This window comes from Oncorhynchus tshawytscha, linkage group LG06 (assembly GCF_018296145.1).
Source record: "Oncorhynchus tshawytscha isolate Ot180627B linkage group LG06, Otsh_v2.0, whole genome shotgun sequence".
In the NCBI taxonomy this organism is placed as follows: Eukaryota; Metazoa; Chordata; class Actinopteri; order Salmoniformes; family Salmonidae; genus Oncorhynchus; species Oncorhynchus tshawytscha.
Window position 1 is genome coordinate 27,339,395 of NC_056434.1, and position 17,039 is coordinate 27,356,433.

The window sequence follows — 17,039 nt, forward strand, 5'->3', positions numbered from 1 at the left end:
ACGCCTCTTGCACTGAGATGCAGTGCCTTAGTTGGATATGCCAATTGCCAGAATAGCCAGCAAAGTTTTTCAATGGCAATTTCAATAAAACACACACACAATACACACACACACAATAACATACGCACTATACATATTGGCCAGTCTGAGATAACACTGCCTAGAAGGCCAGCATCCCGGAGTTGCCTCTTCACTGTTGACGTTGAGACTGGTGTTTTGCGGGTACTATTTAATAAACCTGCCAGTTGAGGACATGTGAGAGGTCTGTTTCTCAAACTAGACACTCTAATGTACTTGTCCTCTTGCTCAGTTGTGCACCGGGGCCTCCCACTCCTCTTTCTATTCTGGTTAGAGCCATCTTGCGCTGTTCTGTGAAGGGAGTAGTACACAGCGTTGTACCAGATCTCCAGTTTCTTGGCAATTTCTCGCAAGGAATAGCCTTCATTTCTCAGAACAAGAATAGACTGACGAGATTCAGAAGAAAGTTCTTTGTTTCTGGCCATTTTGGGCCTGTAATCGAACTCACAAATGCTGATGCTCCAGATACTCAACTAGTCTAAAGAAGGCCAGTTTATGGCTTCTTTATCAGCCCAAAGGTTTTCAGCTGTGCTAACATAATTGCAAAAGGGTTTTCTAATTATCAATTAGCCTTTAAAAATGATAAACTTGGATTAGTTAACACAACGTGCCATTGGAACACAGGAGTGATGGTTGCTGATAATGGGCCTCTGTACGCCTATGTAGATATTCCATTTAAAAAATCTGCCGTTTCCAGCTACAATAGTAATTTACAACATTAACAATGTCTACACTGTATTTCTGATCAATGTTATGTTATTTTAATGGACAAAAAAATGTTTTTTCTTTAAAAAACAAGGACATTTCTAAGTGACCCCAAACTTTTGAATGGTAGTGTATGTAAATAAGGTATTTCTGTTTTTTTGTTTTATACATTTGAAAACAATTCTAAAACCTGTTTTTGCTTTGTCATTTTGGGGTATTGTGTGTAGATTGCTGAGGATTTGTATTCATTTAATACATTTTAGAATAAGGCTGTAACATAACAAAATGTTGACATTTTCAAGGGGTCTGAATACTTTCCGAAGGCACTGTACTTGCAGTACCTGTACCTGCATATGCAATGGTTAGGAGATGCAGCAGATTACATTTTTCATTTCACCTGTCAACTAATTTTACATTATGAAGCTGAAGTAGTTCCCCAGAACAGTTGAGCAAGTCACGTGTTTGTTTGTAAATGGCACAGTGGGAGAAAGCGGGAGCAGGTGAGTCCAGTTGTGTATTGACAGGGTTGGGTTTTTTGTTGTTGAATAGAGTGATCAGGGACATGCAACTATAGTTTTTCTTCACATAATATACATTAGTGCAACACATTAGGCAGAAAACAGCTTCCTTTTCATCATATGACAACAGAAGTGCAAGACTATTTGGATGGCAGCCACATAAGTAAGGTATTTTTTTTATGCATGGCTATCATATTTCGAATGTTTAGGCCTATCATATAAAGAATGTAGCCAGCTACAATTACCAATGTATAGCTTAAAGTTAATCTAGCATTTTACTGGAGAAAAATAGGCTGGCTACACCGAGAAAAGTACCAGAGTAAAGTAGCTACATATCAGTCAGAGCGCTGTCTGCTGAGAGAATGCCGTTTGTGAATTCTCATTAGAATTTAAAAGTGCAACTGAAACACAAAATTAGTCTGATGCTGAGCAGAAATTCCAATAAGCATTTTAGATCTACGTTTACAAAATGCAGCAAGATATTTTCTTATGCATTTGATCTTTTTTTTAAGTGGCTGAATTAATAAGGTGACGGGGCATCATATTGTGTTAGCTTTCTGCTGTGTTTGAGAAGTGCTATCTTGATTTCCTTGCGTTTTTTCTTTACTTCTCGGCCCATCTACTCCTCCCCCTCTTCTCTGAGCTTAGCAGGCAGGCCCATTGCCCTAGCGACGCCACACAGAAACAGCTGTAGACATGCTGCTGGAGAGCCAGTACTGTTCTTCCTTCAGACAAGCATGCGTCAAAACTTTGTTCATTTGCACAATGTCTCTCGTTCAAATACGCTTGTAAATGTCTGAACTCACCAAAAATTACATTTGGTATCACCTACCTATACTTGGTATCACCCACCTATACTTGTATAACTTCATGAGCTGGATTGCCTGTCTTTGCAATTTGTTTATTTTCGTTTGCGCTCATTAGCATATTTAGCTAGCAGCCTCTATGGAAATTCGCTATTACTTGTGCTAATTTTGTTAGCATTTTTGATAATAGATGCCCAATGGGCTTTTTTGCTGTTCTTTTGGCACCCCCTTGTGTACCAAGTCGGTAATACCTTAAATCTCGGGATTAGAGAAGGATGGTATGACGATATGAAAATCTGGATACCACCCAACCCTATCACCTAGTAATTACTTATGCAGATAGTACATGTACTCCATGGTGTACTAGTGGATTTATCCTCCCACTTCAATGGCAAGGAGGTTCAGGTTGTCATAATGGGCAACATACACATTATTTATAAGTATTTTTTTATATATATATAATCTTGGATGACACCCGTATGGTAGACCCCAGTCAGTGAGGTAGACCTAAATCTGATCTGTTTTTCAAACTCAACTGAGTTAACCAAGATGGCACACTTTTGGGGGGCAACGGCTAGCAACAACACTGAGTGGAGATTTTGTAGAGTGCGCATTCATGGGTTGGTAATTAGAGCCAGCGCATCTGTCCACAAGAGATTACAACCTTGCAACAGTTGTTACTGAATCGGATGTTGCTGATAGGAAACAAAACACTAAAATGGTGAATGTAGTGGAAACTTGCCTATTTGTAACAAGCATTTTAATATGGAATTACGGACTGCAATTACCACTAGTTATGAGTTATTACAACTAACTATAACAATGTAATGAGGACCCCTTAAAATGACAGTCATCATAACATTAATCTGAATTCTTAATTAGTTGACTATCTGAAATGGCATGATTGATTGATTAATTGATTGATTAAAGGCAAGAAAGGGTGTTGGCTATTAGGCAGGCAAATAAAAATTGCAGTGTGAAGTTCCCACCCAATTATTCGCTCAGATAGCCTACATAAATGTGTTTGAGAAAAAAATGATTTAATCTTTAACATTCATCTATTACAGTAGGCTCCAAAAGTATTGGGACAGTGACACCTTTTTTGTTGTTTTGGCTGTGTACTCCAGCACTTTGAATTGATACAATGACTATGGGGTTAAACTGCACTCTGTCTGCTTTAATTTGAGGGTATTGTCATCCATATTAGGTGAACCGTTTAGAAATTATACCACTTTTTGTACATAGTCCCCCCATACTAGGGGACCAAAAGTATTGGGTCAAATGTACTTATGTGTATTAAAGTAGTCAAAAGTTTAGTATTTGGTCCCATATTCCTAGCAAGCAATGGTTAAATCAAGCTTGTGACTCTACCAAATTGCTGGATGCATTTGCTGTTTGTTTTGGTTGTGTTTCAGATTATTTTGTGCACTAATGGTCAATAATGTCATTTTGGAGTCACTTTTATTGTAAAGAAGAATCGAATATGTTTCTCAAGACATGCTAACCTCTCACCATTACAATAACAGGCGAGGTTTGCATTTTTTTTGGGGGGGGGTATGATATTGCGTCTGTAACTTTCTCACTCATCATTATTCATAATTCATTCAGGATTATCCATAATCATGGTAGCATCCACATTAATGTAGAGGTGTTTATAAACATATTATATTCTTATTTACAATAAAAGTGACTCCAAAATTGCACAATACATTATTTACCATTGACTTTTATTGGACAGAAAAGAATCTGAAACTAGCTTGAGTGCCTGCTAATCATTGCCTGCTAGGAATAGTTTAATACACATATAAGTGAATTTGACCCAATACTATGTACAAAAAGTGCTGACATTTCTAAACGGTTCACGATATGGTAAACAAAAATCTCAAATGAAATCTAACAGTCTGTATTTAAACCTCATAGGCATTGTATCATTTCAAATCCAAAGTGCTGGAGTACAGGGTCAAAACAACAACAAATGTGTCAGTGTCCCGATACCTTTGGAGCTCACTGTAGCCTGTACCACTTGGGTTGACTTCACAAAATCAACTCATTTTCCATTGACAGCAGTCAAACGTTAAAACCAGCAGATATCTCCCACAAAAGCTCTCCAGTCTTAATATACCCCGGTTACATGTATAGCCCATAACATTCATATTTCTCTAAATTATGAAGCAGTTTGCTTGCCCGATCAAACATTGAAGGGACAGGAGACATATCTGGGAGATACAACATGCCGAATTGAGAGAGGTGTATTCTTGGGAACTGGTCATTGCATGGTTTATAAATTTAATAATACAGACTGACACAAGCTGTCAGTGAAAGCTAACGTGGATTAGCTGTATAGGCAAAACAGCTTCCGATTTCAGCACCATTTTTGGTGCTCATCGATATTTCCCTTAACCCGCAACACTGTCGGTTTAAACTCTTCTCACCAGAAAAGGTCAAACATATTTGGAAATGTCGAGGACCAAATAAACCTTTCTCACGCTACTACTGTGTGTGTGTGTGTGTGTGTGTGTGTGTGTGTGTGTGTGTGTGTGTGTGTGTGTGTGTGTGTGTGTGTGTGTGTTAAGCCTTTCATGAGTATACATCACACACATTCAATGCAAACAATTATTAGACCGTGGCACTTACTTCATCTGTTTCACGATGGTACTTTTTCCTGACTCCCCAGCCCCTGAAGGGATGAAAAGAGACAAGGGGGTATTAAGTAACGTTACATCAATGCTGTAGTTTTAATTTATATTCATAGTCTAACCAGAAAGCAGGTGTGTGATTTGGACACTTCAGACTATGGACAAGCAACCAGGAAGCCGATCGACAGGGTCCGGCCACCCCTCCTTCCGAAGAATCTTACCGAGCAGGAGTAGTTTTACGTCTTTCGCTGCTGTGACTCCATCTTCTTTGAGGTTTTTCTCGATAGCCTTGCTCCTGTCCAAAGCCGCTCTCTCCTCGGCGCTCAGTGTACATCCCATGGCTACACAACCTCTGATCTTCTTGATATCCAAAGTAACGGTTGGCGAGGACCGAAATATACGAGCAATTATTTCCCCCCTATTCCTTCCTTATCCGTCTCTAGGCTGACTCGCTCTCGTTCTCCCCTCTCGCTCGCGCTCTGCCGATGACTGGTTAAAGCATGAATAAATTCGCCACGACAACGTTTGACAATTGTTTGAAAAAAGGACTTGTCTTCGTATCTTGCGCTCACGCTCTCTTTGTCAGTGTCGTTGTGCTTGGTCCTCGGGCGGGGAAACTCTACTGGGCGGCGGCAACAGCTACGAGCGCTCGCATCGTTTAGCTTGCCACTCACAATGAACGGAGGAAGGAGAGTGCGTTTAGATCCGCACTACACTTGCTGACGTCAGGACCAAAGCGAGCATGCTCGAGCAACCATCCTGGTGGCAGAGTACCGTTATACCTGTTTGGCAGTCTCAAGTCAAAATAATTGTATTTATTCTACAGGGGTTTCGTTTTCGGATGGGCCGCAAGCCAGGTTGTCTGTTAGACGTTGGGCTATATGTGATCTTATTAAATCATAACTGGCTTGCAATTAACTTATTATGCAAATAGCACACAGTTTATCTAATTATTGGTCAATCACCATCATAAGTCCATCATCATCATCATAAAAACATCATTAGGCCTATCCTATTTGATATACATTTTTTAACTGATTCTTTTCAGGAAAAATCGCTAACTTCCTGCATTTCAACACATGTTGTGATTGGGCACATAGCGAAATGTGCTGTTTTATAATGCTATTTTACACATTTTGTCATGAGTCTGAGAGAAGATTTTGCCATTTTAAAACTAATTTGCTGCAATTCTACACATTTTGCCATGTGGATGAGAGAATAGTTTGCTGTTTTAATGCTGATTTCATGCTACTCAACACATTTTGTTTTGAGGCTGAGAGAAAATGTTCCAGTTTTAAATCTCACTTTTAAAAGTGCTTATTCTGTTAACTCATAAACAAATAATGTTGTTGACTCATCCTATACTCCCGAGTGGCATAGCAGTCTAAGGCATTGCATCTCAGTGCAAGAGGTGTCACTACAGTCCCTGGTTTGAATCCAGGCTGTATTACACCCGGCTGTGATTGGGAGTCCCATAGGGCGTTGCACAATTGGCTGAGCGTTGGCCGGGGGAGGCAGTCATTGTAAATAATCATTTGTTATTTTGTTCTTAACTGACTTGCCTAGTTAAATAAAGGAAAATAATATATACTTGTATTTGTGACCAAAGCATGAAGTGGAGAAAAAATAACCTTAAAAAATGCTTGCTATTTCCTCATAGAGGATGATGTCATCCTCCTGTGGATGATGAGCTGGCTAATGAGCGGTCTACTCGCATTAATATTTTCAATGACCGGTATACACCCACACCATTCTATTGTTGGGGTACGCCCACACCATTCGCCCGGCTCAAACCACCACTCTTCCAGTCAGATGCAGAGAAAATTGTCCACGGCTTCATCTTCTCCCGGATCAATTATGGTAACACCCTGTTCGGGGCCTTCCAGCCAAGTCACTTCAGAGGCTACAACTTCTCCAGAATAGTGCTGCCAGAGTCCTGACCAGGACCAATCAGTCAGCCCACATCTCCCCATCCTTGCTGAACTCTCCTCCTAGTAATTAAAGCCTTGAATGGATTGAGTCAGCGACCTCATATCATTCTGCTCCATTGCCCCTCGCCTATGGAATGTTCTCCCTGACCATCTGAGAGCTGCTGCATCAACCGGGAAACATTTAAAACAGCCTTAAAACACATTTCTACGGACTGTCTTTCTTATAGTCCTAATCTGGAAACTCCTTTTAGCACCTAGCCTACTATTGCTATTTCCTGCCTTGATAGTAAATGTATGATGTTTTTATTGTATTTTGTATTTTAGAATGTTTTTCTATGTAGCGCTTTGAGATAACACAGTGATGAAAGGCACAATATGAATTAAATGTAGCATTATTTATTATTATTCCAACACAGAAATTGTCACGATCGTCGTATGGAGTAGACCAAAGCGCAGCGTGGTTAGAATACATTCTTCTTTATTAATGAAGAACACAAAGAACACTTAAACAAAAACAACAAAACGACCAAGACAAACGTGACCGCTATATAAACAATGTGCTAACATGCAACATAACATAGACAATAACCCACGAAATACCCAAAGAAGATGGCTGCCTAAATATGGTTCCCAATCAGAGACAACGATAAACACCTGCCTCCAATTGAGAACCAATCTAAGCAACCATAGACCAACATAAACAACTAGATGAAAACAACCCCATAAATCTACAAAAACCCCTAGACAGTACAAACACCCTAGAATGAGACAAAAACACACATATCACCCATGTCACACCCTGACCTAACCAAAATAATAAAGAAAACAAAGAATACTAAGGTCAGGGCGTGACAGAAATGCTGCTTTTTATATACTTAATAAACTTTTTTTTTAAGGAAAACACTGGACAGTTACTTTAAAGGTCGGCAAAAAAAGCAAAAATAACATCTTTAACTGTATAACTGATGTTCCATTATACCGGGTCATTTAATGCTTAAAAAATGGATGAATAAAAGATTTGGCTACAGAAGTGCCATTTCCTACCGATCTCTACAGCTTCCGTCCCAAACAAAAACCCAGTGAAATGAAGTCAACATATACCGGAGAAGTTACTGGCTAGCCTCAAGTGGCTAGTTTAGCTAATGAACTAGCTACGTCAGCTGCAGCGCGCATGACCAGAATTACAACTAATTTCCTGCAATTCTACAGATTTTGCCAATGCTTATGAATTTGTATTTTATTTTAAATAAATTATTTGGGGGGACGAATCAACCTGTATATTGGGGGGACATGTCTTCACATCCCCAGTGGCAATTTCGCCAATGATTAACATATTTTACATACAGTGTACAGTCGTGGCCAAAAGTTTTGAGAATGACACAAATATACATTTTCACAAAGTCTGCTGCCTCAGTTTGTATGATGGCAATATATTCTATATATATTGCATATATTCCAGAATGATATGAAGAGTGATCAGATGAATTGCAAAATCCCTCTTTGCCATTTAAATGAACTGAAACCCCCAAAAAACATTTCCACTGCATTTCAGCCCTGCCACAAAAGGACCAGCTGACATCATGTCAGTGATTTTCTCATTAACACAGGTGTGATTGTTGACGAGGACAAGGCTGGAGATCACTCTGTCATGCTGATTGAGTTCGAATAACAGAGTGGAAGCTTCAAAAGGAAGGTGGTGCTTGGAATCATTGTTCGTCCTCTGTCAATCATGGTTCACGTGCCGTCATCATTGCTTTGCACAAAAAAGAGCTTCACAGGCAAGGATATTGCTGCCAGTAAGATTGCACCTAAATCATCAATTTATTGGATCATCAAGAACTTCAAGGAGAGCGGTTAAATTGTTGTGAAGAAGGCTTCAGGGCGCCCAAGAAAGTCCAGCAAGCGCCAGGACCGTCTCCTAAAGTTGATTCAGCTGCGGGATCGGGGCATCACCAGTACAGAGCTTGCTCAGGAATGGCAGCAGGCAGGTGTGAGTGCATCTGCATGCACAGTGAGGCTCTCCAGGAAAAACATCAGGGACAGACTGACATTCTGCAAAAGGTACAGGGATTGGACTGCTGAGGACTGGGGTAAAGTCATTTTCTCTAATGAATCCCCTTTCCGATTGTTTGGGGCATCCGGAAAAAAAGCTTGTCCGGAGAAGACAAGGTGAGTGCTACCATCAGTCCTGTGTCATGCCAACAGTGAAGCATTCTCCCAACCATCCAGGAACAGTTTGGTGACAAACAATGCCTTTTCCAGCATGATGGAGCACAATGCTATATTGCAAAAATGATAACTAAGTGGCTCGGGGAACAAAACATCGATATTTTGGGTCCATGGCCAGGAAACTCCCCAGACCTTAATCCCATTGAGAACTTGTGGTCAATCCTCAAGAGGCGGGTGGACAAACAAAAACACACAAACTCTGACAAACTCCAAGCATTGATTATGCAAGAATGGGCTGCCATCAGTCAGGACGTGGCCCAGAAGTTTATTGACAGCATGCCAGGGCGGATTGCAGAGGTCTTGAAAAAGAAGGGTCTCAACACTGCAAATATTGACTCTTTGCATCAACTTCATGTAATTGTCAATAAAAGCCTTTGACACTTATGAAATGCTTGTAATTATACTTCAGTATTCCATAGTAACATTTGACAAAAATATCTAAAGACAGAGAAGCAGCAAACTTTGTAGAAATTAATATTGGTGTCATTCTCAAAACTTTTGGCCACGACTGTAGTCAATCAATCAATCAATCAAATGTATTTATAAAGCCCTTTTTACATCAGCAGATCAGATCAGCAGAAACCCAGCCTAAAACTACAAACAGCAAGCAATGCAGCAGAAGTAGTACAGTAGAAGCATAGTGGCTAGGAAAAACTCCCCATAAAAGCAGGGACCTAGAAAGAAACCTAGAGTGGAATCAGGCTCTGAGGGGTGGCCAGTCCTCTTCTGGCTATCCCAGGTGGAGATTATAACAGTACATGACCATTAAAGCTAGATTTTTCTCCAAGATGTTCAAACGTTCATATATGACCAGCAGGGTTAAATAATAAACACAGTGGTTGTAGACGTGCAACAGGTCAGTAAATCATGAGTAAATGTCACTTGGCTTTTCATAGCCGGGCATTCAGAGGTTGAAACAGCAGGTGTGGTAGAGAGAGTTGAAAACAGCAGGTCTGGGACAAGGTAGCACGTCCGGTGAACAGGTCAGGGTTCCATAGCTGCAGTCGGTTCATTCTTTGATTTATTTATTAATTCATTTTACAAGACCATTGAATGTATGTCATATGATAGCCATTATCCAATACAGTGACATGAAATTAATTATTGAGGGCTGTCACCCAGTGCACATGAAGCCAGTTGGCCTGTTGTGCAGTGTGCGATAACCAGCCTCTTCAAAGGCTGTATGTGCAGGGCAGATCCTTGCAGACCGCCCACAGTGCTCCTTACAGCACACACAGTCATCTGAATGACTGAAAATAACTTCCTATAGTGGCCTCCTATATTACTTTAGTCTAGTGCCCTCCTTTATCATTAAGTCTCTGAAGAAGGACACCTGTGCTCCAAATTGATGCATCAACATGTTCACCACATACTACAATTTGCTAGTTCTCAAATGACAAATTTAGCCATAGATTTCTGGTCTATGTTCTCCAGTATGACATTGAGTGTTCCTTTCATGATGATAGAGAGAACTGAAACAACACATGCTGGCTGTGGGATGATTGTGGATGTCCGCCCACACACCATTACATAGAAGTCAGCCAGCACTTGTCTTCTGTCAGCCTATGCAGATTACAATGCATTCAATCATATCAGTACATCCGCTTAACAATTACATAGACACAAATACAGTTACACAAGCATTCTTAATTATAAACATGTCAGGTTCTCTTTTACACTCTCTCTTTCTGAAACAGATGTTTCCTTTCCCCCATGTCCTTATTTTCATGTCATTTAATTGAAACCCCTGTGATCATTCAGGGATTTCAGCTGCTATTTCATGGTGATCTCAACAATTGGCTGACCTATAACCTGCTCTGCAGTCCTGTGGAACAAATTAGCAGGTGATAGGTCCATGGGAGATTAAATAAAGGCTTTGTCTATTGTATGGCTTTCTTTATACACTATTACTGAAGTTACCATTAACAACCTCAATATTTCTATGGAACACCATTCATTTTATCAGATAATATGCTGATGACAGCATCTTCCTTAAATCAATTACTAGATGCTTTTAAGATTACTGTCAGAAAAAAATGAAAATGACCAGTCATTCTAAAATATGATTTTATAATAAACTGTGAAACGTGATGGATATGGGGTTCCAAGTTCAGAGAGTAGATGATGATTAATAGATTAGTGAAGGGGTATGATTACTAAAAAATCATGTTGGCTGTGAGTGAATGCCAGTCATCTTCCTCTATAAATTATAAACAACAATTAGCAAGAGAAAGAGTTCTTGTGAAAAATCCCCCTCTCCAAAGTCACTTGTCGAAGTAACAAGCTGTGATAATATATTTGCTTCTGTTGTACAATGAATACATATGATATGCTGCAAGGTTCCCAGGAACCATGTGAGAGGCAGCCATGAGGGAGATAAACAACACTGGATGAAACTGATTCAGTCCATTAGATGAAAATGATTCTTTATTCTAATATGATATGCCTTTTTCATAAGTAATCAATTATCAACATAAAATGTTAAATGTTTTGCGATAAAAAATATTATTCCCCAGGGGTGAAGGTCTTTGTGTGTTTGAATGTGTGTGTGTGTGTGTGTGTGTGTGTGTGTGTGTGTGTGTGTGTGTGTGTGTGTGTGTGTGTGTGTGTGTGTGTGTGTGTGTCCGTGTGTGTGTGTGCGTGTGTGGTATGGAAGGATATTGGTCAACATTCAGAACATGTCAAGTTCATGTGTCATCATCGTCACCACAAATTGTAGCCTTTTCGTAATATCGGGTCCTCAATAAAGTTCTATACAAAATAATTCACTCTCAACGAGTTCATCACGTACTGTTCTCAGCAGCAGCCAAATCCAAAATAATGATACCCTAACAGTCACTCATTTGACTAATTCACTGGGAAAGTGCCAGATTTTATCACAGATATCTCCATCTCTATTTTCAAACTTGATGGAAATGCTGACTCACGACAGTTGACTTTTTCAACATCCAGTCTTGACCTACTTGCTCAATGTCTGGAAATTAAATAAGGACAGTTTCACGCGGGACTAGGTGGGTGAGGAAGGAATCAGGCGCAGAGAGTTCCACTGGGAAAAAGTGCTCTTTAATATGGCACAAAAATTGACAAGCACAACAACACAGGGCGCGGACAGTAAATGTGACTACCCAAACACACAGGGTGCCAAGTCCAGAAAATGACACACCTCTACCTAAACGCACACACGTAACACAAAGACAATCCCGCACAAAACAAGGGCGGGTACACGTACTTTAAATAAGGAAGCTCATTAAGCACATACAACAGGACACAGGTGGAACTAATAAGACAAAACAAATAAGACAAACGAAAAAGGGATCGGTGGCGGCTAGTAGGCCGGTGACGACGACCGCCGAGCGCCGCCTGAACAGGCAGGGGAGCCAACTTCGGCGGAAGTCGTGACAGACAGAGGATTGTAACTTCAGCAGCTGTCTGAAGGAGCTCTGTGACAGATCTCTGAGACACGATGAGCAACATTCAGCCCTTGCCAGATGAGCAGTGTCCCTGAGAGTGCGGTGGCCATGGAGTGGCAATATCTCAGTCCCTGCCGTAAGAGGCAGTATAATTCTCTCCAGACCACTGAGGCTTCTTCCAGGGGAGCTTTTTAAGGAATTGTCAGAAAGCTCCAGTATGAACATTCATAATTCTGGTCCTTTTTTAAATTCTCCAACCTCCTCTGTAAACCTCTCTCCTCGAACCTCATTCTGTAGCCTAATGGACAATTAAAAGCAGCCTGAATATACGGCTGGGCTGGCCCCCTTCAGAATGAACATGATAAATCATTGTCATCTAGTGCAGTGATATAACATTTAAGCTGTGCAACTGATCTGGTTGAAGTGAGTTAGTGATATAATACTTATTATAAACTTGGCAGTTTGGGTCCTGGATGCTGATTGCCTGAAGTGAGTTAGTGGTATAATCAAATTGTATTAGTCACATGCGCCTAATACAACATGTGTAGACTTTACAGTGAAATGCTTACTTACAAGCCCCTAACCAACAATACAGTTTTAAAAATATGAATAAGAATAAGGAATAAAAAGTAACAAGAGCAGCAGTAAAATAACAATAGCGAGACTTTATACAGGGGTTACTGGGACAGAGTCCATGTGCGGGGGCACCGGTTAGTCGAGGTAATTGAGGTAATACTTAGAGTACACAAGCAGTTCAGGTCCCTTACATACAGTGGGAGGGATGACAAGAAAGAATTAAGATAACAGGGAAGAGAGAATGAGAGTAGAGGACAGGAAGCGAGGCATAGATATTGTAACACTGGCTGATGTGAAAGGATTTAATTCACACTCGTCTGCTGCATTCTCAAGAGGGCAAAGCAATATTAACAGCTTTTCTTACCTTCACAAGTCACAGCTCTGGCGAGGAAAGTGGAGAGAAAAAAGGAGCTCCGAGCAGCCACAGAGAGAATCGAGCTGTACAGAAGAGTAACTTCATTAGCATATCTAGACAGACAGAGAGGTGTAGGAAATTGAGAGACAAACATAGAATGACAGTTAGCAGTCATTGAGTTACTTTTCAGAACATCTGATGAAATTCATATTTTTTATTTATATTTTATTGTAAATTCTTATTTGCAATGACGGCTTACCCCAGCCAAACCTGGATGACACTAGACCAATTGTACACTGCCCTATGGGACTCCCAATCACAGCTGGATGTGATACAGCCTGGAATTGAACCAGTGACTGTAGTGACACCTCTTGCACTGAGATGCAGTGCCTTAGACCACTGCGCCACTCAGGAGCCCCTAGTTAATTCATTAAGTTATCGAATGTCAAATTTATTAGCCCTCCTTACAACTCAGCCAAAGCATCACACCACATAATGGAACTGTAACCTAGAATGCAGTGTCTGAGGTCTTATCCCAGAAAAACACAGCTGAAGACCAAGGTCCGTTCTAAGGCCAAAACTGTACAGGGCATCTCTGCACTTCAGCACGACCAAACTCATTTAACTTAGCTTCCTAAAAATATGCTTACATTTTCAAAGAGTATTAATAACTAAGCCCTGTATTTCGCAATATATCAAAAATAATTTAATAAAATGTCTCAAAGGAATGCAAAGCACTGAACTGATTTGACAGCACAATTTTAAATAGCAAACTAATCCATCCACCACAGCTTTACATGGGCATGCTGCTTATGAGTGGATGGCTGAATGTGAAAAGGGGGAGACGGGGAAGAGGGGGGAGGGACAGAAAAAGTGACTTTACTTTTATGTTAATGTGCTACAGATATTTTCTACATAAATTATAACCATGGGATAATTCAATGTCACTTTCAATATTTGCTCAATTAAATACAGTGATATTGTGGAAATCATATTGGGTTCTGTTGATGTAACAAGACAGGTTCTAGATAGGGCAGGGTACACAGTGTCATGACTGTCCTGTGAGGATCCAAATAGGTCAGATCAGGTTTGCAATGAATGACTTCAACCAGACTCCCTCTCACCCGCAGAGGGGGGTTGAGAGAATGGTTGGGGGTAACAATTCACACCCTGTTGTAAATCAAACGAAGAAGATTTAGGTCTCCCTCTCCAAATTCACCAAAGGAATGTATCTTTGTTTCAAGAGACCTTTCCCTGCCGAAACTCTAACACATTCAAAAGCAACTACTGGAACAATATTTCTAACGTAGGAAGTGGGGAATGGTTAGCAGTGATCTATAGAACCCTAATATCATTTCATTAGTTATTTTGTGATGTCATTAAAAATGTTAGACAGGAAACACTGTAATTTGGAAAGTATACCCACTGCATGTACAAAGTTTCCATCCGATGCATTGTGCATAAAATATGAAAATGATGTGTTTTTGTTAAGAGAGGGGCATAATTTTAGGAGCCATAAGAGACAATTGTTTTACATGAACTTTGCACAGTGACAAGTCACGCCCGTTAGTGAGGTCAGAGAGCGTTGACAGCCTTACAGAACCGCCCTTTTGAACAAACTGTATAAAATGATGGGTTAAGAATTAGCATATTGACATGCCACCAGAGGTCTCTTCACAGTCCCCAAGTCCAGAACAGACTATGGGAGGCGCACAGTATTATATACAGCCATGACTACATGGAACTCTATTCTACATCAGGTAACTGATGCAAGCCGTAGAATCAGATTATAAAAAGCAGTTAAAAAGAAAAGTCAAACTTATGGAACAGTGGGGACTGTGAAGTAAGACATAGGTACAGACACATGTATACAGACACATGATAACATACTATACACTATGCACTATACACACACATGGATTTTGCATTGTAGATATGTGGTAGTGGAGTATGGGTCTTGTGCACAGACCTAGTGTGTTGTGAATTCTGTAATGAATGTATTGTAATATTTTTAAAATTGTATAATTTTGCCAGACCCCAGGAAGAGTGAATTGGCAGCAACTAATGGGGATACATAATAAATACAAATATCAGGCCAGAGAGACGTAAAGCTGCAGTTTTACGTTTAAAGTGGTTTGAACTCTGAATCTTAACACGAGGTAGAGAGGATAAACTCACCTCCCGGACAATCACTGGTACGACTGATTAATTAATTAAGCCCTAATCTATGGATTTCACATGACTGGGCAGAGGTGCAGCCACGGCTGGGCCTGGGAGGGCATAGGCCCCACCCACTTGGCAACCAGTTCCACCCACTGGGGAGCCAGGCACAGCCAATCAGAATGATCCCGCAGGTGAAGAAGCTGGATGTGGAGGTCCTGGGCTGGCGTGGTTACATGTGGTCTGCGGTTGTGAAGCCAGTTGGATGTACTGACAAATTCTGTAAAACAAAGTTGGAGGCAGTTTATGACAGAGGAATGAACATTCAATTCTCTGGAAACAGCTGTGGTGGACATTCCTGCATTCCTACTTGCGTCATCTGTGGCATTGTGTTGTGTGTCAAAACTGCACCTGTGTAATGATCATGCTGTTTAATCAGCTTCTTGATATGCCACACCTGTCATGTGGATGGATTATATTGGCAAAGGAGAAAGGCTCGCTAACTGGAATGTAAAGCAAATTTGTGCACAACATTTGAGAGAAATAATATTTTTGTGCGTATGGAAAATGTAGGGGATTTTTTTATTTTAGGTCATGAAACATGGGACCAACAATTTACATGTTGCATTTATATTTTTTGTTCAGTACAGTTCTGGGGCCTGGCCAGGTTGCAACATAATTGAATTACACATAAATAGTATTGAGTACAGTACACAAATCTGAAAGATGTCTCTCATTTAAAAGATGTATATACAGGTGATCAAACTTCCATGTAAATGGTATTGTGGCAACAATATTGGATTTTGGACACCATAATGGATTTGGAGCCGAGGGGGCTAGTGGAAGGAGCTATAAGAGGATGGGCTCATTGTAAATGGCTGGAATGGAATATTTGGAACGGAACCATACGTTTGATGTGTGTGATACCATTCCATTAATTCCATTCCAGCCATTACAACGAGCCCATCCTCATACAGCTCCTCCCACCAGCCTCCTCTGGTTTAGAGTCAAATCTTAGGAGCACCCCCTAACATAAATGCAAGAGGCTGAACATACAGTATACAATCTACGGAGGAACCTTTGACTGAAAAGCAATGACAGTTTTCACTGACTCAGCCCAATTGTTCTCCTCAAAAAAATGTGTAACTATACGTATTTTTGTCAGTCATTACTATACAGCACCGAATGACAATAAATTAGACTTGGAATGTTGTCTATTAATCAGCTATCAAAAAGTATAGCTTACATTCATTATAAATATTCCTGGATGATATTTCTGCCTATTGTATCTATGTGTTTACAATTCTATATTTCCAAGATGCATTACAATACCCTAATGATGTTTGTTTGTGTATGTAGGGCAGATAACTGACTACTTGTATTTCACATTTTAGCCATATCAGAGCGTACGATATTGGGCTCCATGAGCTTATGTGGCCCACTCCCCCTCCAGCCAGGCATTGTTCTGCATTTAGGGACTGTGTCTCAATGTCTATAAATTGACTCACTATGCAGTAAAAGAAAAAAATCATAACCATCCATTTCATAAACGGGAGACATTAGAGATGTGAAAAAAACATGGTCGTGGTTTGTTCTACCTCCGGTAGGAGCATCTCCACAACTAAAGCACTTTTT

The 17,039-nt window shown here is 40.3% G+C and overlaps 1 protein-coding gene across 2 annotated transcripts in view; it reads right to left on the reverse strand.

The window, feature by feature from the left end:
* LOC112252347 (guanine nucleotide-binding protein G(o) subunit alpha) overlaps positions 1-5,433 on the reverse strand; it is a 180,056-nt gene extending 174,623 nt beyond the window's left edge. For both annotated transcript variants that reach the window (XM_042323129.1, XM_042323128.1), the window contains exons 1-2: positions 4,965-5,433; positions 4,742-4,784 (exon numbers count right to left, since the gene is read on the reverse strand). In XM_042323129.1, the coding sequence (XP_042179063.1) occupies positions 4,742-4,784; positions 4,965-5,082 (161 nt within the window). In that variant the 5' untranslated portion in view covers positions 5,083-5,433. The remainder of the gene's footprint in view (positions 1-4,741; positions 4,785-4,964) is intronic.
* Positions 5,434-17,039: the final 11,606 nt, after the last annotated feature.